This window comes from Heteronotia binoei, chromosome 15, assembly GCF_032191835.1.
Source record: "Heteronotia binoei isolate CCM8104 ecotype False Entrance Well chromosome 15, APGP_CSIRO_Hbin_v1, whole genome shotgun sequence".
Classification (NCBI taxonomy): domain Eukaryota; kingdom Metazoa; phylum Chordata; class Lepidosauria; order Squamata; family Gekkonidae; genus Heteronotia; species Heteronotia binoei.
The window spans coordinates 33,742,738-33,769,394 of NC_083237.1; the positions used below are offsets into that span (position 1 = coordinate 33,742,738).

Genomic DNA, 26,657 nt, shown 5'->3' on the forward strand with positions numbered 1-26,657 from the left:
ATTATTTCTTTCTCTGTGGTCACAGCATTGATGCTTGGAACCTTTCTAAAGTACCAAAACACCCCCATAGTCAAAGCCAACAACCAGAATCTCTCTTACATTCTCCTTATCTCCCTCCTACTTTGCTTCCTCTGCTCCCTGCTCTTCATTGGGAAGCCTGGAAAACTTACCTGCCTTCTCCGACAAACAGCTTTTGGTATTATCTTCTCTGTGGCCCTTTCCAGTGTATTGGCCAAAACCATCACTGTTGTTCTGGCATTCATGGCTACCCTGCCAGATCCATGATGAGAAAGTGGGTAGGGAAAAGAACAGCAAATTTTATTGTTCTCTTATGCTCCTTTATCCAAACAATTATCTGTATCTCTTGGTTAAGTACATTTCCTCCATTTCCTGATAGGAACACACACATGCTGAATACAACTATCATACTGCAATGTAACGAGGGCTCACCTACCATGCTTTACTGTGTCTTGGGCTATCTTGTCTTCCTGGCCATTGTTAGCTTCGCTGTGGCATTCCTAGCCCAGAAGTTACCTGACAAGTTCAATGAAGCCAAATTTATCACCTTTAGTATGTTGGTGTTTTGCAGCATTTGGTTTTGCTTTGTCCCTACCTACCTAAGCACCAAGGGAAAATACCTAGTAGCTGTACAAATTTTCTCCATCTTAGCCTCCAGTGCTGGTTTACTGGGTTGTATTTTTTCCCCAAAGTGCTACATCATTGTCCTGAGACCTACACTGAACAACAGGGAGAAGATGGTAAAGAGAAGGAATTGAAATAAAATATATGTCTGTGTTCCTAGTCAATGTGTTCCCTGGAAATGTTAGATGATTTCCGCTCCTGTGGTTTCTTGTGCAAAACTACCACAGTGTCAAGACGTGGAATTTCAAGTAAAGATGGATCATAGTGTTGTAACAATTAATCCATTTATTGAGAACAAACAGTCAGCAGAGAGGCAGATTGAGTTTGATACCGGCCCAAGATTGGGGCCAGCCTTTTCTACATTTCTAAAAGCAGGAAACAATACAGCCCTTTTCACACCCCCAGAGACAGCCGGGTCTTCCCAGGGCTTTAGCTCTTTCTCAGAGGAAGAGTCCTTGAAGTGGACTTCAAAGCCGCAGATGGCTTTTCGGCTGGGTGTGAGTTTTTACTCTTTGCGGTTACAATGTGCTTGGGGAAAGGACACTTGCTACAGTTCTCAGGGTTAGTAAAGCAGAGTTCATATTAAGGTACATCATGGCGTTAGTCATGTCAAGCATTTCTAATCTACAATTCAGTTCCAGTAAGTTACACGTCTGACACACAGTTGGTGTGGCTTGGTGAAAAAAATATTTGTTGGGGAATGCTCATTCCTTTAACCTTCACTATGGAACATCCACAGAAATGTATTTCTGAGTCCAAGGTGTTCATTCAAGTTATCTAAGGAAGACTGTCACACTGAACCTACTCCAGATAACCACAATGATGCAAAGTACTTCAACACTGAATGAAGCACCCAGTGTGAATAGAATGACTTCAACAATGGCCTGTAGGAGAAGGCATGGATGCTTATCAAAATATATATTCACATGAATCAGCTTCGGAAGCAGAAGATTATCTCTTACTAGAGTGGAATAGCTGCATAAATAAATATTATGGATTTAAACAATTCTAACACCAGTTTTGAGGAGCCTCACGGTGCAAAGTGGTAAACTGCAGTCCAAGCTCTGCTCACAACCTGAGTTCGATCCTGGCGGAAGCTGGATTCAAGTAGCCAGCTCAAGGTTGGCGCAGCCTTCCATCCTTCCAAGGTCGGTAAAATGGGTACCCAGCTTGCTGGGGGTAAAGCGTAGATGACTGGGAAAGGCAATGCCAAACCACCGCATAAAAGTCTGCCAAGAAAACATCCTGATGTGATGTCACCCCATGGGTGCTTGCACAGGGTGTCAAGTCTGCTGTATTTTTGGGAATATAATTTCTAACTCTGGTTCAGAAGCAAGGGATTCTGGATCCACACTGAACACTGAATGCTGCTAGCTAACTCTCCTTCCCCCCCCCTCCTCTTAGTCATGCCTTTGTTGTATAGTTTGCTTTGAAATGTTAATATGGGAATGAGATGTTGGAGCCTTCTCAGGCCAAAAGGGTTGTGGGAGTACAGAGCGCCGCGGCCTTGGTGTGAGAATGAGAGATTAACATCCTAGTGTGAAACCCTGCTGTTTAGTGTACCCCGCCCGTAGGAATCCTTTGATCTACACCTTAAAATGCTTGGTGAATGTTCTTCCACCTTAGTCCTTCAATTGTTATCATGGTCTACTTTTCTGCTTTCAATAAACTAGAAGCTTGTTTTCAACCAAGGACTTGTTATTGAATTCAGCTGACTTGACATTTTGAAGGACTCAGCTTTATTGGAGTTCAACCTTTCCGGCAACTGAAAAGGCGATGTCCGATCAGCCTCCGGACAACGGGGAACTCCCAGCCAGAGCGGAGGGGGCTGAGACACCCTGGCACATCCACACTGCCAGAAGGACCGCGGCTTCCCCTCCCCAGTTCCAGTTGGTGGTCACCCCCCGGCAATACCAGCCGAGGACCTCGACAACGTTGATGGACCAGGCACCGATCCGCCGAGAGGCGATCATGACCCGCCACACCAAGCGGGTTCTACTGGCCGAAGCCGCGGCTACCAACCCGGGAGAGCCGGAGGAAGGAGCCGAGGCGACCGTGACCCAAGTCCCGGGCGGCGGGAGCGAAAGCGCAGAGTGCGGGGAGGAGGACGAAGGGGGGCCGAAACCCAAGGACCCGCACGACGAGGACTACCAGATGTTCCGGTCGATGGTGCGCCGTGAGGTCGACGGGGCAGTGAGGGACCTCAAGGATCAACTACAGACCCTGACCGCCCAACTGGGGAGAGCGTTGGGAGTAACCGGGACTTACCAACAGCAGCCGGGGCCAGGGGGGCCACGCGGCCGACCGAGTCAACCCCCACCCGCCGCTGTGACGACCCCCCAGGCTCCGATGGCGCCCCAAGCGCCGGTGGCGCCCCAAGCACCGGTGGCCCCTGCCCCGATCAGACAGCGAGACCTTGGGGGGAGCCGGGAGCTGGATGCAACATTCGACGGGGACCCAGAGGAAGTGAACTACTTTGCAATCCAAGCGAATAGTTACATGTACTACTGGGGAGATCTGTTCCCCGATGAAGTGAGCCGAGTGGACTATTTGGGCTCGAAGTTGCGGGGGGCCGCCAAGAAGTGGTATTTGAGCCTGTGTGAGACCAACAGCCCGATTCTGCACTTCGTGAACACGTTCGTGCAAGCTCTACTGACCCAATACGAGGACCCCCTGCAAGAGGCCAGGGCGCTGTCGGCGCTACGAAATATGAAGCAGGGGGCCCGATCCATCCGGGAGTATGCGGCGGACTTTCAGGCTAACGCCGCCCGGGCCCGGAATTGGAACGAAGTAATGAAGATTGAACACTTCACCAATGTTCTGAACCCCAGCATCCTGGACCGGGCGCTAACCCAGGCCCACCCAGACACGCTAGTGGGGTGGATCCAGCTCGCGGGAGAGGTGGAAACCAACCTGAAGCGGGTGGCAATGCTGCGGCAAGCACTGACTGCCGGAAGGGGCGCACCCAAAACCCCACCCGGGAAGGTCGAGCCTCCCAAAACCAAGAAGCCGCCAGCGGCCGCCTCGGCGAGGCCCCGCCGCTGCTTCCGTTGCGGCGACCCCAACCACCTCGCCTCCAACTGCCCCCAGCCGCCCGCAGGAGCCGCCCCGACACCGGGGCTGAACAGGCAAGGCACCCCGAAGAAAACCACGGGCCGCCCTAAGGACGCGGCGAAAAGCAGCACTCTGATGGTGCAAGAGGAGTTGCAAGAGGAAGAAGTCCGCCTCTCCGCAGAGTTAGCTGACCTCGCGTGGGAGGAGGAGCCGGCGGGAAACGGTGCCGACCTGCTTTGAACGGTGCCAGCCAGCAGGTCGATCGGGAGGAGGCACCATTAACGGTAAAAACCACGGGAAGACTGTACTTTGTAATGGTGAAGCTGCTAAACCCAAAACTGAAAAGGTTCCTGCAGATCCGCGCCCTCATAGACTCGGGGTGCAACCGGGAACTAATTTCCCCAAAGGTGGTGGAGGCCCTGGGACTAGAGCGGTTGCAACTTCCCCACCCCATGTGGTTTGCGCAAATGGACGAGTCGGTGATGGGGGGGTAGCCTTGCACGCAGGAAACAGAACCATGCCCCCTGGGGATTGAGAGCCATTGGGACACGGAAACGTTTATCATCGCCCCGGCTTGTGGCTACCCCGTGGTGTTGGGAGTGGGGTGGTTGGAGAAACACGAGCCCCTTATCCGCTGGAACGCGCAAACCATCCGGTTCCCCGACCCTGATTGCAGCGGGCACTCGTGGGACACGGCGTGGGGGCCGCGGGCGCCCGCCGCCCGAGAGAGGGCGTGCGTCCTGGTAGAGGAGGTGCACCAGGTCCCGAGTGTATATCAGGACCTCATGGAAGTGTTTAGTGAGCGGGAGGCCAACCAATTACCCCCCCACCGGAACACGGACTGTGCCATAGAACTGATCCCCGGGGAAACCCTCCCCCGGGCCAAACTTTACCAAATGGGGTGGGCCGAGAAGAAGGAGCTGCGCAAGTTCCTAGACCTGAACCTGGAGAGGGGTTTCATCAGGCCCGCCACGGCGCCCCACGCGGCCCCGATGCTATTTAGAAAGAAGAAGGACAACACGCTTAGGCTTTGCACTGATTTTCGTGGGATAAATGCGATTTCCATGTCCAACGCTTACCCCATCCCCCTCATTAAAGACTTGCTGAGCACGGTGGCGGGGGGGAAGATCTTTACAAAGCTTGATCTGAGAGACGCGTACTTCCGAGTGCGCATCAAAGAGGGGGATGAGTGGAAAACGGCGTTCAACACCCCGATGGGACAATTTGAGTACCTAATCATGCCATTCGGGTTGCAGGGGGCGCCTGGGGTATTCATGAATTTTATAAATGATGTGTTGAGAAAATTTCTGTACAAAGGGGTGGTGGTGTACCTGGATGGCATCATTATTTATTCCCAGGACGAACAGTCCCATGTAAAACTAGTGAGGGAGGTGCTAACCACCCTGCTGGAGCACCAACTGTATGCCAAGCTGTCTAAATGCGAGTTTCACCGCACCGAATTAGACTACCTCGGGTTCCGGGTGTCCAAAGACGGACTAGCCATGGACCCTGCGAAGGTGCAAGCAGTCGTAGAATGGGCCCCCCCGAAGACACGTAGACAGCTCCAATCTTTCATCGGATTCTCCAATTTTTACAGAGGATTCATTGAGGGGTTTGCTCAAATCGCCCTGCCCCTGACAGACCTCCTCAAAACAAAGGGGAAGGGGGAAGACGCAAAGCGACCGGGGGCGAAGCTTAACTGGACACCCGCTTGCCAGGCGGCTTTCGACCGGCTCAAGCAACTGTTCACTAGCGAGCCGGTCCTGAGTCACCCAGACGAGCTCAAGGGCTTCGTGGTCCAGTGCGACGCCTCCGATGTCGCCGTAGGAGCCATTCTCATGCAGAGGGATGGGGAGGGGAAATTGCGACCCTGTGCCTACATCTCAAGGAAATTCTCAGATGAGCAGAGAAACTGGTCAGTGTGGGACAAGGAAGCCTTCGCAGTCATGTTTGCGCTTAAGACCTGGAGATCGTGGCTGGAGGGGGCTAGAGTGCCATTTGAAATATGGACGGATCACAAAAACCTGGAGGCACTCACGGGGAAAAGAAAGCTCAGTGAGAAACAGATCAGATGGGCGGGGTTCTTTTCCAAGTTCGATTTCATTCTGAAACACATCCCGGGGACCCGTAACTTCTTGGCTGATGCCCTGTCCAGGCTCCCGCAGCACGAAAGCCAGAGGGAAGAGGTGGTCGACTCCTTAATTTTCCCCACACAAGTGGCGGCCATGGTCACCACCCGCTTGCAAAAGAGGAGGGAGCTGGACGGAATCAGTCGGGAGCGCATCACTCTAGAGGCCGAGAGGGAGGGAGGCGGACGGCCTGAGGGGGTGCAGAAGGGGAAGGATGGACTGTGGTATAAAGGGGAGAAACTGTACATCCCGATGACTCTGAGAAAAGGAATTTTGCAGCTTTGCCACTCATCTAAATTGGCAGGCCACTTTGGCTATGTAAAGACGCTGCACCTAGTAAGCCGGCAGTTCTGGTGGCCGTCCCTCCGAAGGGACGTGTCGGAATTTGTGACCAGCTGCCCAGTGTGCATAATGGCGAAGAAGAGAGGGGGGAAACCCCCCGGTCTCCTGCAGCCGCTAGAAACAGCCAAACGCCCCTGGGCCATTGTGTCGATGGATTTTATAGTAGAGCTCCCCTCTTCACGGGGGAAGACGGTCATTTTGGTGGTAGTGGACACGTTTTCCAAGCAAGCCCATTTCATTCCATGTGCCCAACTACCCACAGCCAGGAAGCTGGCCATCCTATTCTTCGATCACGTGGCCAAACACCATACAATCCCAGATAAAGTAATTAGTGACAGGGGGCCTCAGTTCGTTGCCACCTTCTGGCGGGAGTTCTGCAAGCTATTAGGGATGGAGCAGGGGTTAAGTTCAGCATACCACCCCCAGACAGACGGACAGATGGAGAGAGTGAACGGGGTGCTAGAACAGTATTTACGATGCTTTGTGGGCCAACGCCAGTCAGACTGGGTAGACCTCCTCCCGTTTGCAGAGTACGCCTACAACAACAGCGCCCACAGTTCCACCAAAGCCTCCCCCTTCGCTACGGTATTGGGATATGAGGGAAAGCCAATCCCGCTGCTGCCGGGGGGGGGAGAGCCCAGAAACGGGTTCTGCGTTTGAGCAATGGTGGCAAGGACCTAGCCAATGCTGGCCCTCCATCCAGGAGAACTTAAAAGCAGCAAAGGAGGCTTACAAGAAGCAATATGATAAGTCTCATGTGCCAGTCTGGGAACTAAAGGTTGGGGACTCAGTGTACCTGTCAACGAAAAATCTACCTCTCTCCCAACCATCCAGAAAGTTGGCATTTAAGTTCATAGGGCCTTTTAAGATCAAACGGGTGATTAACCCAATAACTGTGGAGTTAGATTTGCCTCCGGCCCTTGGTAAAGTTCACCCTGTGTTTCATTGCAGCCTGCTGCGTCGAAGCCCAACCTCGACCAATTGGCACCAAACGGAATCAACGCCCATCTCGGGCAGGGGGAGTGCAGAGCCCCCCCCCCAAGCTTCAAAACACGAAAGCATGATCAAGAACAACCTCGAGCCCGCACCGTAGGGGGGGCTTAAGGGGGGCAGTATGTCAAGTCTGCTGTATTTTTGGGAATATAATTTCTAACTCTGGTTCAGAAGCAAGGGATTCTGGATCCACACTGAACACTGAATGCTGCTAGCTAACTCTCCTTCCCCCCCCCTCCTCTTAGTTATGCCTTTGTTGTATAGTTTGCTTTGAAATGTTAATATGGGAATGAGATGTTGGAGCCTTCTCAGGCCAAAAGGGTTGTGGGAGTACAGAGCGCCGCGGCCTTGGTGTGAGAATGAGAGATTAACATCCTAGTGTGAAACCCTGCTGTTTAGTGTACCCCGCCCGTAGGAATCCTTTGATCTACACCTTAAAATGCTTGGTGAATGTTCTTCCACCTTAGTCCTTCAATTGTTATCATGGTCTACTTTTCTGCTTTCAATAAACTAGAAGCTTGTTTTCAACCAAGGACTCGTTATTGAATTCAGCTGACTTGACACAGGGGACTATGTTTACCTTTTATAATGCCAGTTTTAAAACAACAGAACAAAGTTAGAGTCTAGTAGAACATTTAAGACCAACAAAGTTTTATTAAGGGTATAAACTTTTGTGTGCATGCCCCCCCCCCCATAAGTAAGGGTTGATGACACTTTCAATATATTCGAAGAAGTGTGCATGCACATGAAAGCTTGTGTATAACTTTGTTGGTCTTAATGGTGCCACTGAACTCAAGCTTTGTCCTCTTGCTTCACACTAACATAGCTACCCATCTAGTTTTTAAAACAAGACTGCCATAGTATACTTTGCCTTTTTTCTCCCCCATATGCTATTTTCCAATATACGCACTTCCCTCTTCTGAATAAAGAGGCAATTTAGGGAAGCAATGAAGCAGATCCCTTCTAATTGTCCTTTGGGATCACCTTTCCTGGTGTGTTCATTAGAGTGTTATGCTCTAATGATTTGATTCCCCACTCCTCCATTTGCACCAGGTTTGATTCTCCACTTACACCTGCTGGAATGGCCTTGGGTCAGCCATAGCTTTCACAGAAGTTGTCCTTGAAAGGGCAGCTGCTGTAAAAAGCTCTCTCAGCCCCACCTACTTCACAGGGTGTCTGTTGTGGGAGGGGGGAGGTAGAGGAGACTGTGACCACTCTGAAAGCAGGATATAAATCCAATATCTTCTAATAATCAAAATCTGCTGGTAGTCCCTGGCCCAAAGAGTGTCCACCCTGGCAGAATACTCTTCTGGGGGAGATCAAGCCCCTGTGGGGCTTATTACAATTCTACAGGGCCTGCAAAACAGAGTTGTTCCACCAGGAACAAGGTTTATGGTTGAGGACAGCAAGCTCCTTTCTGGCAGGTTCCATCTATGATTGGCCTCCTCATCCTTTCTTCCTATTTCCTCTTCTCCTCTTCTCCTCTCTCCTCTCCCCTTCCCATCTTATCAAACAGGATATTGCTCATCCATAGGATATTACACCATCTTTTAGCTGTATTGTGTGGATTTTATTGCACTAATTATAATTTTGGTATATTTATTTTCTATTATTTTATAATATTATATGTTATAAACCGCTCTGAGCTGGTTTCAGGGCAGCGGGATATAAATCTAGTGTAAGAAAGAAAGAAATAAAATATACATAGCATGCCCTCATATTGAACTGTTCAATATCTGCTAACAATATCTGAGAATATCTTTAGGGGAGAGAGATTCTTTGATCTGGATTTCTTACCTGCCATAGAACACAGAAAACAAAAGCTTATAGCCAGAATTAAACCTTGTGCATGTCAGCGCAGGGTTCATCGAAATTCCAGAATAATAGAACTCTTTCTTTGTGAAATAAGTTTCTTTATTAGAAATACAATGTCTCTGCAGTTGAAGAGCTTTGAGAGTGATAACATACATTGAATAGCTTGGGGCATATATGGGAGTACATCAAAGGGGGCTTTAAATCATTCTCAAAACAAAGTTACTTTTCTCTCACTGGGGTACGAGCTTCACACGTCTGTTATCTATCTTCCTGAACCATTCGTACTCCTCCCTTCGGCCAGTGGCCTTGGGGGGCCTGGGAAACGGCATCGTTGTCTCTCTCTGTTCTGCCAGCCGTTTATTGCTCTTGGTGCCCAGGGCTCCCCTCCCTTCCTCCTTCGCCCCCCCCAACATGGCTAACATTCTACAGAGGTGCAGCGGGGTTAGTCTTTAAACAAACAAACAATATAGGCAGCATGGTTAGTATCAATAGCAGGCAATTGAACACAAGCTGACATACTGCCCCCCCCTAAGCTCTTGCTCGGGGCTTGTTTGGGTGCAGTAGGTAAAATTGCTTAAGCAGTTTGGGAGCATTAAGATCTGAAGCTTGGACCCACTCATCGCAGCTAGGCGGAAAATAGCGCCAGCGCACCAAATACTGCAGGGCCCCCCGGTGCACTATAGAGTTGAGGATCTCCTTCACTTCGTGGTGCTTCTGGCCCTGCACCAGGATAGGCTCCGGCTCAGGGCCCCAAGGGTGCCACCTCGACCCACCCGGATCTCGACGGACAAGACTGCAATGGAAAACAGGGTGTATTTTACTGAACAGTTTAGGCAAGTCCAGTTCCACGGTCACCTTATTGATCATCCGTTTGATTTTGAACGGGCTTAGGAACTGATAGGCTAGCTTCCGGGAGGTCTGGGGAAGCGGGAGGTTCTTCGTTGACAGGAACACTGTGTCCCCAACTTTGAAGTCCCACCCCGAGCTGTGTTTCTTATCGAACTGGGCTTTATAGTCTCTCTTTGCCTCTTCCAAATTTTCCTGGATGACTTTCCAGGAGCTCTCTAGAGATTTCCACCACTGCTGGCATTCCGGTGAAAGCGCAGGGCGGTCACCCCCCGGGAGGGTTGGAAGAGGCTTTCCCTCGTAGCCGTGCACAGCTTGGAAGGGGGAAACCTTGATGGACCCGTGCAGGCTGTTGTTGTAGCTGTATTCCGCAAAGGGCAGCAGTTCCACCCAGTTAGACTGCTGGAAGTTTATATAGCACCTTAGGTATTGCTCGAGAAGCCCGTTCACCCGCTCGCTTTGGCCGTCCGTTTGCGGGTGGTAGGCAGAGCTTAAACCCTGTTCCATCCCAAGTAGCTTACAAAACTCCCGCCAAAAGTTGGCAACGAACTGTGGCCCATGGTCGCTAATGACCTTGTCGGGGAACAAGTGGATCCGGGCCACGTGCACAAAAAATAGATGGGCCAGCTCTTTGGCGGTGGGAAGTTTACGGCAGGGAATGATGTGGGCCTGCTTAGAAAATGTGTCTACGACCACTAGGATCACCGTTCGCCCCTGCGAGGGAGGCAGTTCTACAATGAAGTCCATTGATATCACCGACCAGGGCCGTTCAGCGGAGGGGAGGGGTTGGAGCAAGCCCGGCACTTTCCCACCCCTCCACTTAGCCATCAAGCACGTTGGGCACGTTTGTACAAATTCCAAAATGTCCCGTTTCATTTGGGGCCACCAAAACTGCCTATGCACCATGTGGAGGGTTTTTACATAGCCGTAGTGCCTGGCCAGTTTATTCGTGTGGCAGTGCTGGAGCACCTCCAACGGCAGGGATTTGGGGACGTAGAGTTTCCCTTCGTGGAACCAGAACCCTCCTTCCCCCTTCTGCACTCCCTCCGGGCGGTCCTTCCCTTCCGCCTCGGCTTCTGAGATCAGCTTACTCCCCCCCCCACGGCCCGCTCGAGGGGGTGGCCGCCTGCGAGCGCGTCTTCACTGCTCCCACCACTGCTTCGGGGGGGGGGGATGAGAGAGTCTATGACTTCCTCTCGCTCGCTCTCATGCTGCGGGAGCCTCGAGAGCACGTCGGCTAAAAAGTTCTTTGAACCGGGGATGTGGCAGAGGGTGAAATCGAACTTGACGAAGAACCCAGCCCATCGAATCTGCTTGCCAGTCAATTTTCGGCGCCTGGTTAGGGCTTCTAGGTTTTTGTGGTCAGTCCAAATTTCGAAGGGAACTCTAGCCCCTTCCAGCCATGACCGCCATGTTTTTAAAGCGAAAGTGACAGCGTAGGCTTCTTTGTCCCACACGAACCAGTTTCTCTGCTCGCCTGAGAACTTCTTGGAAATGTATGCACAGGGTCTCAAGCAGCCCCCCTCATCTTTCTGCATGAGTATGGCTCCCACGGCCGTGTCGGAGGCGTCGCATTGAACCACGAAGGGCTTGAGCTCGTCCGGGTGCACTAGCACCGGCTCGCTCGTGAAGAGGCGCTTGAGGGTATCGAACGCCTCCTGGCACTGGCTAGTCCAGTTCAGTTTCGCCCCCGGTTTTTTTGCCTCTGGCCCCTTCCCCTTCGTCTGTAGCAGATTGGTGAGGGGGAGGGCCACCTTGGCGAACCCCTGGATGAACGTTCTGTAAAAATTTGCGAACCCGAGGAAAGATTGGAGCTGTCTACATGTCCTCGGGGGTTCCCACTCTAGCACGGCCTGAATTTTGGCGGGGTCCAATATACAATATTGGCAGTATGGTTAGTATCAATAGCAGGCAACTGAACACAAGCTGACAGTGCATTATGCTCAGGAGAACTACATCTACTGGAAGTCCATGGCTCAAGGAGCATCCAGCTGCCCTCAATTGCCTTCTCGGTCCTGGTCCTGGCTTCAACTTGGGGGAACTCTCTGACAAGTAGCATCTTTGCTCTGCAGGACTTGTTACAATTCTGCAGGGCATGCAAGGCACCATGGACAGCAACTTTTTTAACAGGACCTGACTCTATTAGTTGTTGCCTCCCTCTCCTCCTCCATGTTAATATTAATGGGGGTCAAATGTAGGTTTATGCTTTTACGACAGCATGTTTGACTGTCCTGTTTTTTCTTTGTTTTAAAGTGTTGTGCACTGTTCTGATCCCACTTTGCAGGGAGGGTGGGATAGAAATGTAATGTAATAATAAAATAAAGATGCCACTAGTCTCAAGCTTTTGTCTGTTGCGTCAGACCAATACAGCTACTCACCTGAATTTACTTCCCATAGTATCATTATGCATGTCCATCACCGTTTTCCAAACATGTCAAAGAGTGCAGTAATTTCATGTACATGAAATATTGTTGCCAGAGCTTGGACAGAGATCTGCTCTTCAATGCCAGATTTGGCTGTGGCAAGAAGCAGCCATAATCATCATTATTAAATAGCCACAATGGAGTTAGATGGGTTAAGAACTCAAGAGAGTGTTGGACCAGGACTGGAGACGCCTGGCTTCAAAACAGCTCTGAAGTTCACAGGTGGACTTATGCCAGGGTCCCAATTGTCACCCAGTCTTCCTTGCAGGGTTCCTTAACATCATGGGTTGCCACTCCCCAGGTGAGTTTTATAAACACACAAAAATGCTGCCAACAAATTCAACTACTACTTCATACTTTTTTCATTAACCTCATAAATCCTTACATTGTAGACATGCTTGTTAACATACTTTACTGAAATTTCCACAAAATGTACAAAGAAATATGTACATGCAAAAAGTCTCTTAAAGTACTACATCCATCATCTGTGCTATTTAAAGTGACAGTCCCAATAATGTCCATGTGTGCGTCTATTATATTGCCGACCTTCACTTCCTTGTGGACTTCTCTGAAGTATGTATTCAACAGTTATAGCAGCACCATAAATCCTAGGTTAATTCCATTTTTCTGATTTTCTTCTTCCTGGCTGCAATTTAGCTGGAACTAACATACATACATAATAGTTACTATGAATTACATCATGAATCATACCTTTAATGCACACCAAATTGCATTACTCACCCTGTGCTCAAAAATCTTTACTTCGTAGCAATAGCTCTCTGCTCTCAATCTGGCACATCAAGTTCTCAATGCAGAAACTAGCAACAGTCTGCTTACATATCCGTTCTGCAGAGGCCCCACACCTCTCTCTTCACTGCTTCTTTTCTTTAAGACATATTCTATATAAAATAAATGCAGTATTCAAAATAAATATAGACAAATCCAAGGAGGCATTCAAACCAGATGGTGCCAAAGTCCCAAATTTGTGAATGAAAAAAGCCTCTTTTTGCAGCAAAACGTTAGAAGCATCCACACAATTATATCTATGACTCTTAAAGACATATACCACTGTGCACTTTTGTGTGTTTATAAATCCTTCTGCTGTCTGTTTCCTTGAGTGTTGTTGACATAATCCCCAGGTGGGGGCAGGGATCCCCCAGTTTGGATCATCAGAAAGTGGGGGGGAGGGAAATGTCTGCTGGGCACTCCATTATTCCCTGTGGAGACTGATCAGCTGGTATCTAGGGCTTGAGGGGGGTGTTTTTTGAGGCAGAGGCACCAAAATTTCAGCATAACATCCAATGCCTCTCCTCAAAACACCCTCCAAGTTTCAAAAGGATTAGACCAGGGGATGACATTCTATGAGCCCCCTAAGAAGGTGCCCCTATCCTTCATTATTTCCAGTGGAGGGAAGGCATTTAAAAGGTGTGCAGTCCCTTTAAATGTGATGGCCAGAACTCCCTTTGGAGTTCAATTATGCTTGTCAGAACCTTGCTCCTGGCTCCACCCGCAGTGTCTCCTAGCTCCACCCCCAAAATCCCCAAATATTTCTTGCACCGGACTTGGCAACCCTATAACGTCAGAACTGACCTACACGTGACCATTTCCTTTTGTGCCCGGGAGCTCCATGCTACTCTGGCAGAAGTGAGTAATGTTTCTTTTCCCCGTGAAGCAGCAGAGGGCGCACCGCTGTTAGCATGCTCCGCCAGATCTCCCCCAAACCCCACAACCGGCGCGCACACTTCTTCCTTCAGGACACACAACCAAAGAACCCGTGTCCCTTGTGGGCGCTCCTTTCTGGCTCAACCCAACCCTAACGGAAGGACTCGCCGATAAACACGAAAGCCACACCGGCCCCTTCCGGGAGGCGTAACAACTCTGGGGAATTTGTCGACGCTTCTCTGCGACCGGAGAGGCCAACGGGAATTGCACAGGAGCTTTGCTGTCGATCCAGCTCTGCAGACGTGGGAAGGGGTCACAAGCTGCCTCAGACCGATCAAGGTCAGGTGATTTTTTCTGATATGATCTGATATGAAAAAGGGGTCCTTCGCTTTTTTAGCCAGCCTCCATCCTGCAAACCGTTCGGCGCTGGTGCCCAATCGAGCACTTCCAGCTCGTTTCGTTTCTCTTCCATCTCTTTCCTTGACCCCTTCTCATTTGCTTGGCTTCTCTTCTTCACTCGGCACGCCCAAAATTCTGTCCCTGGCCAGTTCCCTGCCCAGACCTCCGTGGGACAGATTGTCGGAGGCACTGCCTGAGTCTCACATGGGTAGAAAGTTACTTCCGCCACCCCAGCAACGGGATTTGAGCCCCAAACGGGGGAAAAGCAGGCAGGATGTGGCAATAATGCTTCAAGGTCCTGCCTTTCCTCTTGGGCTTCTTCCAACCAATACTCCTCTAAGCTGTGGAGTCATGAGAGCAAAAAGTCTGCTTTGTGAGCTACTGGCATTCAAATTGAGAGCTTCAGCATAAATTAGCTTGCTCTGGGGCCAGTTTTCCTGAGCTAAGACAAAAATGTGTGAACTGGAGGCTAAAAACTGTGAGCTAGCTCACACTAACTCACCTTAGAGGGTACGCTGCTTAGAACCAATCCTGCAAATCCAAGAGATGGTTAGCCAAGTAGAGGCCAGGGGACTATCACTGGATGGGAGATGGGTGAGCCACAGCCTCAATTTAAGTGGGGCGAAAGGTGTGAGGGGGGTGCCTCTGCCTACTGATTTTGTGACTGCAGAAAGGAGTGTTGGTTTAGCAAGGATTTTATTTGGCGTTTTATGAGTTTAGGGGAGAAAAGACTTACTTGAGTGTGACAAAGAAGCAGCCAGTTAAGGCCCTTTATTCCTACCTGGGGTGTTGTGGGTGGGTGTTTGTGGGAAAGTGCTGTGTGTAGGAAAAGAGCAGCCTTGAACCTGCTGGGGTATCCTGACTAGAGAAAGGGGGATGAGAACTGCCTTCAGGGTTTATTTCCATTACTTGTGAGCAATGCTACCTCTAAGCTGTGAAGTCTTGTGAACAAAAATTCTACTTGGTGAGCTACTGGCATTAAAGTTGTCGAGTTACTACAACAATTAGTTTGCTCTGGGGCCATTTTTCCCTGGACCAAGATAAAAATGTGTGAGCCAGAGGCTAAAATGTGAGCTAGCTCACACTGACTCGGCTTAGAAGGAACCTGGCTTGTGAGCCAGTTTAACTTTATATATTGAAGTCACCCACATGTAGCAGTTATTCTATTAATGACTTTATTTTCTGTTAAACCTTTGTTGTTCATCTCCATTTGTGTTTTACCTGTCCAGTCAGGTATCTAGGGAAAAGGTGGCTTTTGTTTACCTCACAAATAAGGACAGTTTTTCTCTAGTGGGCTTCCAAATCAGAGGCCTTTAGGGGAGTACATAGCTCACAAACTACAAAGACTAAAGCTTGTGCCCCCCTTTTATTTGATTGTGGGTGATCAGGGTTTAACGAATCTATAGGAGAGGATCAAGTTGGGGATTGGGCATTCTCCAGTCCAGAAGGCAGCTGTCTCAGAGTTTTTCTGCCTCATCACTTCCCTATAACCAGTTCCCTGATCAAGCTCACAGAGACAGATTTTAAGGACCATTTCGTCATTTCCATGCTGTGATCACAGTTTGGCCTTCAGCTGAATCGGAGATGGAGATTTGCCCCCTAGAGCAGTGGCCCCCAACTTTTTTGGCATCAGGGACCGGTTTTGTGGAAGACGGTTTTTCCATGGACCGGTGTGGGGGGATGGCATTGGGTTTTTGCCACCACAGGCTGCCCCCCATGGGAGGGTCTTTAAATGGGGGGGAGACTGGGGCTGTTTCTGTCCCCTCCCCGCTAGGTGGCCAGCTGGCAGAAGACCAATCTGCCTCCTCCTCCCATTTAAAGACCCCCACTGGTGAGCTGATCAGCAGGGGCCTATAAATGAGGGGTAGGCTAAGGTCACAGCAGTGCTGCCTCTTCTGCCAGCCCAGGACCCAGGTGGACAAAAGAGATGGTGTGGCCTTGCTCTGCGGCTCAGTTGCTAGCAGGCCACGGACCAGTACTGGTCCACAGACCGGTGGTTGGGGACCCCTGCCCCAGAGCTAAGAAGGAAATGAGCAGGTGGGGTTATAAAAATTAATCATTTACCTGGAGTGTTTTGAAGAAGTAAGACTTTTTCACAGGCACAGCAGTTGTAAGGAAAGCACCACTTCAGAAGAAGTTCTGAAGGTGCACAGGTGAGCTCCTGTTGTGTAAGATGGAAAGAGGCTACACCCATGCTCAGCTGGGGGGTTTCCCTATGCCCTGGAGGCAAAGCAGGGATGGCAGCATCTCCATGAAGTGCTCAGCTTTGTTATCTAAAAGTCTTCTGCAACCGTCTGAAGTTTCAGAAAAATATGAGAGGTGCTGGGTTCAGATAGCTTCATTCTCTTGTTGTCCTCTATTGTTTACTCTCCCCATGCATAAGCTCCTTCTCTAGTGCATTACATGGATTCCATACTAGTGAAAACCATAATCAGGTATATCTATTCCAAATGAATCAGCCCAGAAAAAATGGCTCTGGCAGTCTGCCTTTAAGTATCCAGTGTACAGTAAATAAACACTGAAAACGGGGGTGGAGGTGACTTCTAGTCACAGTGAAAAGTGACCACGACTATATGGGGATCTAGCAGATAAGATTAATTGAAGAAACTGATTTATGTGATTTCTGCTCTCAAGCTCTTTCAGTTCCTCTAACCAAAGTAGAAATTAAATTTTTGTTTTGCCCAGATGGGGTGTCTGTGTGCTCCACAAAGGCCTCCTCGTCAGAGATCCTCATCAACCTTCTATGGCCTCTTCACAGACTATAACAAGCCAGGTAAGTCACTTGTACAAGGTGATTCAATTGGGTGTGTCTAAGAGATACATTTGTGATCTTAGGTTTGACATTTTACATGCTACTAAAAGTTGAAAATCAGATTTGCAACTTATTTGAAGTGATTTCTTTTTTGTCCTATAGTACCTGGCCAGCATACTATGGAGCAAAGGTAACCCAGTGGTGGCTAGATGTGGTTCTTCTTCCTGGGGGGTAATGAACTTTGAACTCTGGGCTCAAGTTATTTGCCATGGCTGAGGCCACCCCTTTAGCTGATATGGCTTACCACACATGTCCACTGTTTCCTTGACCCAGTTCCCTTGCAAAGCATCTCTTTGGATGTGGTGGTCCGTGGCTTCGTGGCTGATGTAGCATCTGAGCTTCGGTATAAGAATGAAGAGGAGAATCCTGTGGAGGCAGCTTTGTCTTCCCTCTAGATGGTGAAGCTGCTGTCTATGCCTTTGAGGGCCTGATTGGTGGGAAGCGGATTGAGGCCCAGATCCAAGAAAAGAAAAAGGTATGGGGAAACAGAGAAGTCTTTGGGACTACAGGGACTTGGTTTCAAAGGAGAAACTTGCCTTAGGGAAAATTGATTTCCAAATCAAGAGCTTGTGTCAAGAAACCCAGGTATTGGACTCAGAATAAAGTATGCTAAATATAATTTTTTTTAGATCTTTTGTTTAATATGTTCATTGTACCATGCACCCGTATTGTCTAGTTGCACAATAATTTAGTATAAAAGTAAGTGAAGATGCTGTAGCACAGAATATGTGATTAACAGGCCAGTTAGAAAGAGCTGGGAGAAACATCAGAAAGTGGAAAATGTCTTCTGGACAGTCCTTGTGTCTATACCTGAGAAAAAATGGAAAGGATAAAGATAGAGTGTGCTTTCAGCTCATGAGATCTTCCTCACAGCATCTCTAAAAATAAAGCATACATTCTATTACCCGAGGGTCTGGGCTTTGAACAACGAGGAAGAAGGGTTACAATAAGGAATGAACAAGAGATGTATAGCTTTTTTGAAGAGAATAAAGACTCTGCACCATAATGGAGTACAAGTTACTATCTTGGAATATAAACTGATTAAATTCACCACAAAAACGAAAGCAACATTTCATTGAATTAAAAAACAAAAATGTAATATAATTTGTCTACAGGAAGTTCATATACAACAAAAGGATTACAAATTTTTGTGGAATAAACATTTGGGATTGGAATTTTTTTCATTGGCGGAATAAAAGAAAAGAGGGGTGGTTTTTTATATCAAAGAACAATTAGAACCAAAGTTGATACTTAAAGATAAAGAAGGAAGCTATATTGCAGTGAAGTGATGATGGAGGCAAAAAAAAGTTGCTATTAGGATTATATGCGGCCAATGGAGTAAAAGACAAGTTTTTAAAAGATATTAATCGACAGTTGGACAAAATGTCATATGACCAGATTTTGATGATGGGTGATTTCAATGGGACAATACAGAACAGTATAGATAGATCAAGCCAAAAGAAGAAAGATAAAGAAGGAAAATTGCCAAATTCCTTTTTTGAGTTGGTTAAACAAGAAAATTTAGAAGACATTTGGAGAAAATTTAATCCTGAAGTAAGAGACTATACCTTCTTTTCAGCAAGACATAATTCTTTTTCCAGAATAGATATGTTATGGGGCTCCAAAAGTTTGGGCCTCATAACTAAAAAAGTGGAGATTCTACCAAAGGTTTGTGCAGATCACAACCCAATATGTTGGATTACAAAATTGCAAAATTATGGCTCATGGAAAAGAGATAGTTGATCAAGAAGGAATTAAAAGAAATTTTTTTAAGTATTATGCAAATTTATTTAAAGGTGCGAAAATTAGAAAAGAAAAAATGGAAGAGTATTTACGAAATATCAAAATAGCACCTCTGACTGAGTATATGAAAAAGATTTTAAATGACCCAATAGAAAAAATTGAAATAGAAGCAGCAATAAAGGCAATGAAAGTGGGCAAGGCTCCCGGGCCAGATGGATACACAACTAAATTTTATAAAATTCTCAAAGATGAGATAGTACCAAAATTGCAAAAATTGTTGAATACGATAAGAAAAAAAGGGAAAATTCCAAATACCTGGAAAGAAGCTGTAATTTCGTTGATCCCCAAAGAAGATAGAGATGTCACAAATGTAAAGAACTACAGACCAATCTCACTATTAAACAATGATTATAAGATTTACGCAAGAATTCTGGCAGAACGACTTAAGCAATATTTGATCAACTTTATAAAGGAAGATCAAGCTGGATTTCTCCCCAAAAGGCAAATAAGAGGTAATGTAAGAGCTGTTGTAAATATTGTAGAATATTATGAGAAACATAGTAATAATAATAATAAATAATAATAATAATAATAATAATAATAATATTTTATTTTTATATCCCGCCCTCCCCGCCAGGCGGGCTCAGGGCGGCTAACAGACATGGGAGTCCCATGATTCACATAAAACAACATAACAGACATGGGAGTCCCATGATTCACATAAAACAACATAACAATTTAAATATATCAATTACCAATAAGTTATTTAAAATAGGTAAAACATATAAAATAGGTGCTAAAATGCTGTAGTCGTAATGTACACAAGATGGCTAGATGTCCGCTCATTAAGTTAATCAGGTTCTATCTCGAAAGCCAGCTGAAAAAGAAATGTTTTGCAAGCCCTGCGGGATTGGTTCAGGTCCCGCAGGGCTCGCACCATCTCTGGAAGGTCGTTCCACCAACGAGGGGCTATCACCGAGAAGGCCTGCTCCCTAGTAGCCTTCAACCTAACTTCTCTTGGCCCAGGGATTGTTAGTAAGTTCTGAGAACTAGACCTCAGTGCTCTCTGGGGCACATATGGGGAGAGGCGGTCCTTTAGGTAGGCAGGTCCTTGGCCATATAGGGCTTTAAAGGTGATAACCAGCACCTTATAGCGAACACGGTATACAACCGGCAGCCAATGCAGATTCCGCAGCCCAGGCCACGCAGGCTCCCACCGTGGTAGTCCCTCCAGCAGCCTGGCCGCCGCGTTCTGGACTACCTGAAGTCTCCGTGTTCGGTACAAGGGCAGCCCCATGTAGAGGGCATTGCAGTAGTCTAACCTCGAAGTGACCGTTGCGTGGATCACAGTTGCTAGGTCGGTGCGCTCCAAGAAGGGAGCCAACTGCCTCGCCCTCTTGAGATGAAAGAAGGCGGATCTAGCAGTGGCGGCTACCTGGGCCTCCATTGATAAGGAGGACTCCAGTAGCACTCCCAGGCTCTTGACTTTGCGCACCGGTATCAGTGGCGCACCGTCAAAGGCCGGTAAAGTAATCTCCCCTCCTGGTCCGCCGCGGCCCACGCAAAGGACCTCAGTCTTCGCCGGATTCAACTTCAGCCCGCTCAGCCTGAGCCAGTCAGCCACGGCTTGTAATGCCCGGTCCAAATTTGTAGGGACATCACCAGCCCGGTCATCCATCAGTAGATAGAGCTGGGTGTCATCTGCATATTGATGACAGCCCAGCCCATACCTCCGTGCAATCTGGGCAAGGGGGCGCATAAAGATGTTAAACAGCATCGGGGAGAGAACTGCTCCCTGAGGCACTCCACAATGAAGTGGGTATCTCTGAGACAGTTCCCCCCCAATTGCCACCCTTTGTCCCCGACCCTCAAGAAAGGAGGAGAGCCACTGTAAGGCTAGCCCCCGAATTCCTGCGTCGGTGAGGCGGCGGGTCAGCAGCCGATGGTCGACCATATCGAACGCAGCCGATAGGTCTAGCAACAGCAATACCGCCGAGCCGCCTCGATCCAGAAAAAGAAGCGGCTTTATTTTTTGTGGATGCAGAAAAAGCCTTTGATAATTTGAACTGGGACTTCATGTTTGCAGTAATGGAAAAAATAAGTTTGGGAGAACATTTTATAAGAATGACGAAAGCAATATACACGGATCTATATGCAAAATTGTGTATAAATGCAGATCTTACAAAAGAAATGAAGGTGAGCAAAGGTACAAGACAAGGATGTCCGCTTTCACCATTGTTGTTTATAATGACTCTTGAAATTTTGTTAAGACAAGTACAAGATGACAAAGAAATAGAAGGATTAAAAATTAGAGGATTCTCTTATAAATATAAAGCATTTGCGGATGATATTGTGTTTATAACTGAAAATCCGATTCAAGTGATACCTTTGTTGATAGCTAAGATAAAACAATATGGAGAATTGGCAGGACTATACATAAATAAAGAGAAATTTTTATGTAAAATATGCAATCAAGCAGACAGAAAGAATTGCAGACTTTGACGGGATGTGAAGTTACTTCTAAAGTTAAATACTTGGGTCTAGAAATAACTATGAAGAATATTGATCTGTTCAAAAATAATTATGAAAAGTTATGGTGCAAGATGGACAAAGACATGATGAAATGGAACAGATTAACTTGTCCTTGTTGGGCAGGATTGCTGCAATTAAGATGAATATTTTGCCAAGAATAATGTATTTGTTCCAAACTATTCCGATTGTGAAAGATAGCAAACACTTTAATAAATGGCAAAGGAAGATTTCCAATTTTGTATGGGCCGGGAAGAAACCAAGAATTAAGATGAAAATTTTGATAGACGCTAAGGAGAGGGGAGGTTTCCAGCTTCCAGACTTAAGATTGTATCATGATGCAGTTTGCTTGACATGGATAAAAGATTGGATAATGCTGTTAAATAAAAAAACTGTTATGGCTAGAAGCTCAAGGGAATAAATTCGGCTGGCATGCTTATATGTATTATGGGAAAAACAAGATGGATGGTCTTTTTTCTCACCACTATATTAGAAATAGCTTACTAAATACTTGGATAAAATATAAGAAATATGGTGATGAGAGAAAGCTGCTTTGGATAGTGCCAGCAGAAGTAATAAAAATAACAGCTGAATCTGATGAAGAAAAAGCGATGTCATATAATCAACTGCTAAAGAATCAAGGTGATAAAGTTGAATTAAAATCTGCAGAAGAGTTAAATAATAAGTATGACTGGTTTCAAATGCAACAAATAAAAAGCTGGATGGAAAATATTAAATCTGTTGGAAATGGGATTGGATTGTGAAAGTTTTATCGTGGAGCGAGATGGACAAATTAACAAGAACTTTAAGAGACTATGATTTGGATGTGTTTAAAAAGGAGTGGAAGAAATTTAGAGGATATATAGAGAAAGAGTGGAATGTAAAAAGACATTGGACAATTTTTTAACATGAATATGAGAAAAGAAAGATATTGAACTTTGATTGGTTTAGGGTACCTTTATAACTGAACTTAAGGATATAACCTTGGTGGGAGTCTAGTAACGGAGGGAGGGGGGATTGCAAAATATCATATGGGTTAGAGATAGTAATGATATAATCAGAATTTGCTACCATATGTGATCAATAAAATTATTTAAGCACAATAAAAATAAAGCATACATTCTAATTATCCAAATCAAAATATATTTTAGTGAATCTGACAAACTGATTCTGTTGCTGATTTGAATAAACGTTTTGGATTTTTTTTCATATAGAACTGTAATTTTGATATATATATATATATATATATATATATATATATATATATATATATATATATATATATATATATATATATATATATATATATAAATACGTTCCTTCATTGCTCAGGTACACAGAAATGAGTGGAGCAGTGGTTCTTAATCTTTAATCTACTACTGTTTTCTGAGTACACAATATCTTTTGAATGTGCACCCCATTTGTAACACAAAATAAACCTCTTTGCTTACACACACACACACACACACAAAGGGAGAGAGACCTTCAGAATCCTGGACACTGCATCACCAATTTGGTTGATGTATTTTATTTAATTGCCTCAGCTATTTGTCAGTCAAACATTTCAAATATGAGAACAGTATGGAATGTGTTCCTGTAATGTGGTCACTGTCTCTTTAGCAGGAGTAAATTTCTTCTCTGGTGAGCCTCCTCTTTCACAGTGATCCCCATAGAGAGCACATTCATCAGCATTTGTTTTGACTTGGGGATCTTAAGAAGATTTTGAGACCCCGAATGTAGTGCTCTCTGGGGCACATATGGGGAGAGGCTGTCCCTAAGGTAGTCAGGTCCCAGGCCATATAGGGCTTTAAAGGTTATGACCAGCATCTTGAAACAAATCCAGAACACCACAGGCAACCAGTGTAATGTTTCCAGCACAGCTTGAATGTGCTGCCATACAGGTAGCTTCAATAACAACCTGGCTGTTGCATTTTGCACCAGTTGCAGCCTCCAAAGTTGAGTCAAGGGCAGCCCCATGTAGAGGGTGTTACAGTAGTCTATCCTCGAGGTGACCATCATATGGATCACTGTTACCAAGTCATTACACTCCAGATACAGAACCAGCTGCCTTATTCACCTTGTGGAAACATTTCCTTGTCTTCATATTCTGTCCTCTCCCTATTCCAATATAGGCAGAGCAGGAATACGATGATGTCCTGAGCAAAGGATGGAATGCCTTCCTGGTTGAGAGAGCTGACCATACCAGCGACATTTTCATGTGCAATCTGGGAAACCTTCCTCCCAATGGGGAAGTCACTCTCAACCATTGCTGAACCTTAGCCTGCCTTGTGTGTATAGCATGAGGGGAAGTGAGCCGGAAGGCGGCAATTTGGGGAGAGACAAAGCAGGCAGAGGTGGAAGTCAAGTGGCACACAGGCTTCCCACTGTTAAGAGCCTGCCTGAAGTAGGCTTTGAGTACTCCAAAGGGAGGCCACAACCAGCACCACTTGCTGGCTCAGAGCAGCACCGCTTTCTCCATAGCACCAGGTTCACTACTCTGCCTCATGCCAGGGGGAGAGGGAGAAGGCAACAATGGGAGTAAAGAATTCTGAGTCTTCCTGTTGCAAAAGCCTGCTCCAAGTCAGCCATCAAGATTGTGAAACCTCTCTATCCCAGAAGCCTCCTCTCTTCCTCAGCATGAGGCTGCTTGGGCAAAAAAGTGGGATTGCCAAGGTGCCAGGAGGAGAGCAAGCTGGCTATGGAGATAGGGAAGTAAAACCAACAGTGTGGCCAGCTTGTTGCTTTTTTTTCCAGAGGCCTGCTGGAGAGCACAGAAGCTGTGGAGGAAGATAAGGCAGGTGTTGGAGAAGCTGGGCTCTGGTTCATGGCTTGAGGAAAACACCTCAGAGAGGCCCACAGCTTACTCATCTCCCTGTCCCTCCAATTGTAGCTGTAGCGAGCTACCTGCCAACCTGTCAAGCAATAGACGTCGGCCACATTCCTGAAATATGAAGTTGATGTCACCATGGGAAGAGTGCTCAAAAGAGCCACATAAGAGAATATAAGAGTATAAGAGAAGCCATGTTGGATCAGACCAATAACCCATCCAGTCCAACACTCTGTGTCACATAGTAGCAAAAAAAACACCCCAGGTGCTATCAGGAGGTACATCAGTGGGGCGAGGACACTAGAAGCCCTCCCACGGTTGCCCCTCCCCCTGCACCAAGAATACAAAGCATCACTGCCACAGCCACAGGTGGCCTATCAGAGAATAACATGTGGGTCTTGAGCCACTGTGTATCTCTGGCCTAAATGCTGGCACCTCTGACAGAGGGAAGTTCATCTGAGGGTTGGTTCTACAAGGGAAGGAGTATACCAAGGATGGAGATTAGAAGCACTCTGTGGAAACGTGGTGGTAATGCTGTAACAGGAGTGAAATCAGAGGGCTAACTTCAGATTTTCTCTCCCCCACCTCAGGAGACTCTGATTCTCCTCCTGAAGAGCCTGCCTCTGGGATGCTTCTTCAACATCTATGGCTTTGGAGTTCGCTACGTCTCGTTTTACCCGTGAGTGTCAGAATGCCACATGCCTGTCAGCCCCCTTCATTCCTTGTTCCTTCCTTTCTCTTTTATTTCCACCTTGCCTCCCTCAGTCCAAGAGAACATTTTGTCATTGGCAATAAGGAAGGGGAGTTGCAGCAGAACCAGCAGCTGAGCCCTCTGACAGCACAGCAGCCAAGCCCTCAGAAAAAACTGACAGTTGGCTGCTGCCACCCTCATTCCCTGCAGTGGAGTGGCCACAAGCACAAAGCCGCCCCCCCCCCCCGCGACTAACCCCTGTAGATGGCTTGTGTTCGAGAGAGACTTCGGAAAGGTTTGGCCACCCGGTGCCGAGAAACTCGGTTGAGAGCTAGGCACTCCCTCAGTCCAGAGTTCTAACAGGAGCCTGGGCGCTCGCTTATTGGAAACAGCAACAGCAAACCATTTAGCTCCCTGCTCTAGGCAGATTCCCCTGTGGAAAGAACACATCTATCTTGCGACATGCATTCACCCCAGCTGACTTTGAAACCTGATCCGTCTGCTCCTGAACTCCCGGCTAGCAACCACTTGGCTATTGGTTGGTGTGTTTCGGACATTGTTTTCTATTGGTTCTTATTCTGCCCTGCTCTGTTGGTTCTGACCTTGGACTGGCTTTGGACTCTGTGCCTTGGACTTGCCCTGGTGGTTCCCCCCTCTGCTGTTCAACTCATACCCTGTCTGGAACTGGGTCTCGCTCCCTGCCTGCACCCCAGGGCGTGACACATTTCCGTTTCAGGCCTACTAATGCTGATTTAATGAAACCAAACCAATTATCTGTCATTGACCTGAAATTTCATGACACTCTGCTTGGCATCAATGTTCTTCCTTTTTTTTCTATATTATTAATGCTACCTTCTTGGCAGTTACTAGCCACTAATGGCTTGTATTTTAGCAGAGGAAGGGTTGTTATTATAAACAAGACATCTGCAACCTTGACTTTTAACCTCTGCAGGCAGAGTGTAGAGTATACCCAGGAGACAATGTCAGAGGCTCTCCAACGTGTGCAGAAGCTGTGGGCTAATTTGGGGGGCACAGAGATTCTGAAAGCACTGAAGGCCATTTACAGCCAGCCATGCCGAGAAGGACATCCTCGTCAGGTACAGTAAAGAAATGACTTTGTGACACTTCAGGTTAGGGGTGGTCAAACTTGCTTAACACAAAAAATAAGCATCAGATGTTTGAGAGCCACAAGACATGAGCATCAGAGGAAGGAAGGAAGGAAGGAAGGAAGGAAGGAAGGAAGGAAGGAAGGAAGGGAGGAAGGAAGGAAGGAAGGAAGGAAGGAAGGAAGGAAGGAAGGAAGGAAGGAAGGAAGGAAGGAAGGAAGGAAGGAAGGAAGGAAGGAAGGAAGGAAGGAAGGCAAATAGATGGTGGGGAGGGAGGTATTGGATAAACATATGGAACAGAGCTCCATCAGTGGCTATTAGCCACAAGGTATACATGGAACTCTCTGTCTGGGGCAAGTGATGCTCTGTATTCTTGGTGCTTGGAGGGGGCGGGAGGAGAACACTAGGAGGAATTCTAGTGTCCTGGCCCCACTAATGGACCACCTGATGGCACCTGGGTTTTTTGGCCATTGTGTGACAGAGTGTTGGACTGGATGGAACTTCTTTGCATATTAGCCACACACCTCTGATGTAGCCAATCCTCCACGAGCTTACAGTAGGCCAGGGGTAGCCAAACTGACAGGTTGCACCAGGTGACTTTTGGCAATCCCAGTGAGGAACTTTCAAGGCAAGTGAGAAGCAGG

General features: G+C 47.2%; 1 protein-coding gene across 1 annotated transcript in view; it reads left to right on the forward strand.

Annotated features, from left to right (window-relative positions):
- Positions 1–16,990: 16,990 nt before the first annotated feature.
- The window catches only part of LOC132583374 (von Willebrand factor A domain-containing protein 5A-like), a 43,410-nt gene continuing 33,743 nt past the window's right edge, over positions 16,991–26,657 (forward strand). The window contains 4 exon segments of the mRNA XM_060255028.1: positions 16,991–17,078; positions 17,513–17,592; positions 24,807–24,895; positions 25,860–26,004. Of these exon segments, the coding sequence (XP_060111011.1) occupies positions 16,991–17,078; positions 17,513–17,592; positions 24,807–24,895; positions 25,860–26,004 (402 nt within the window).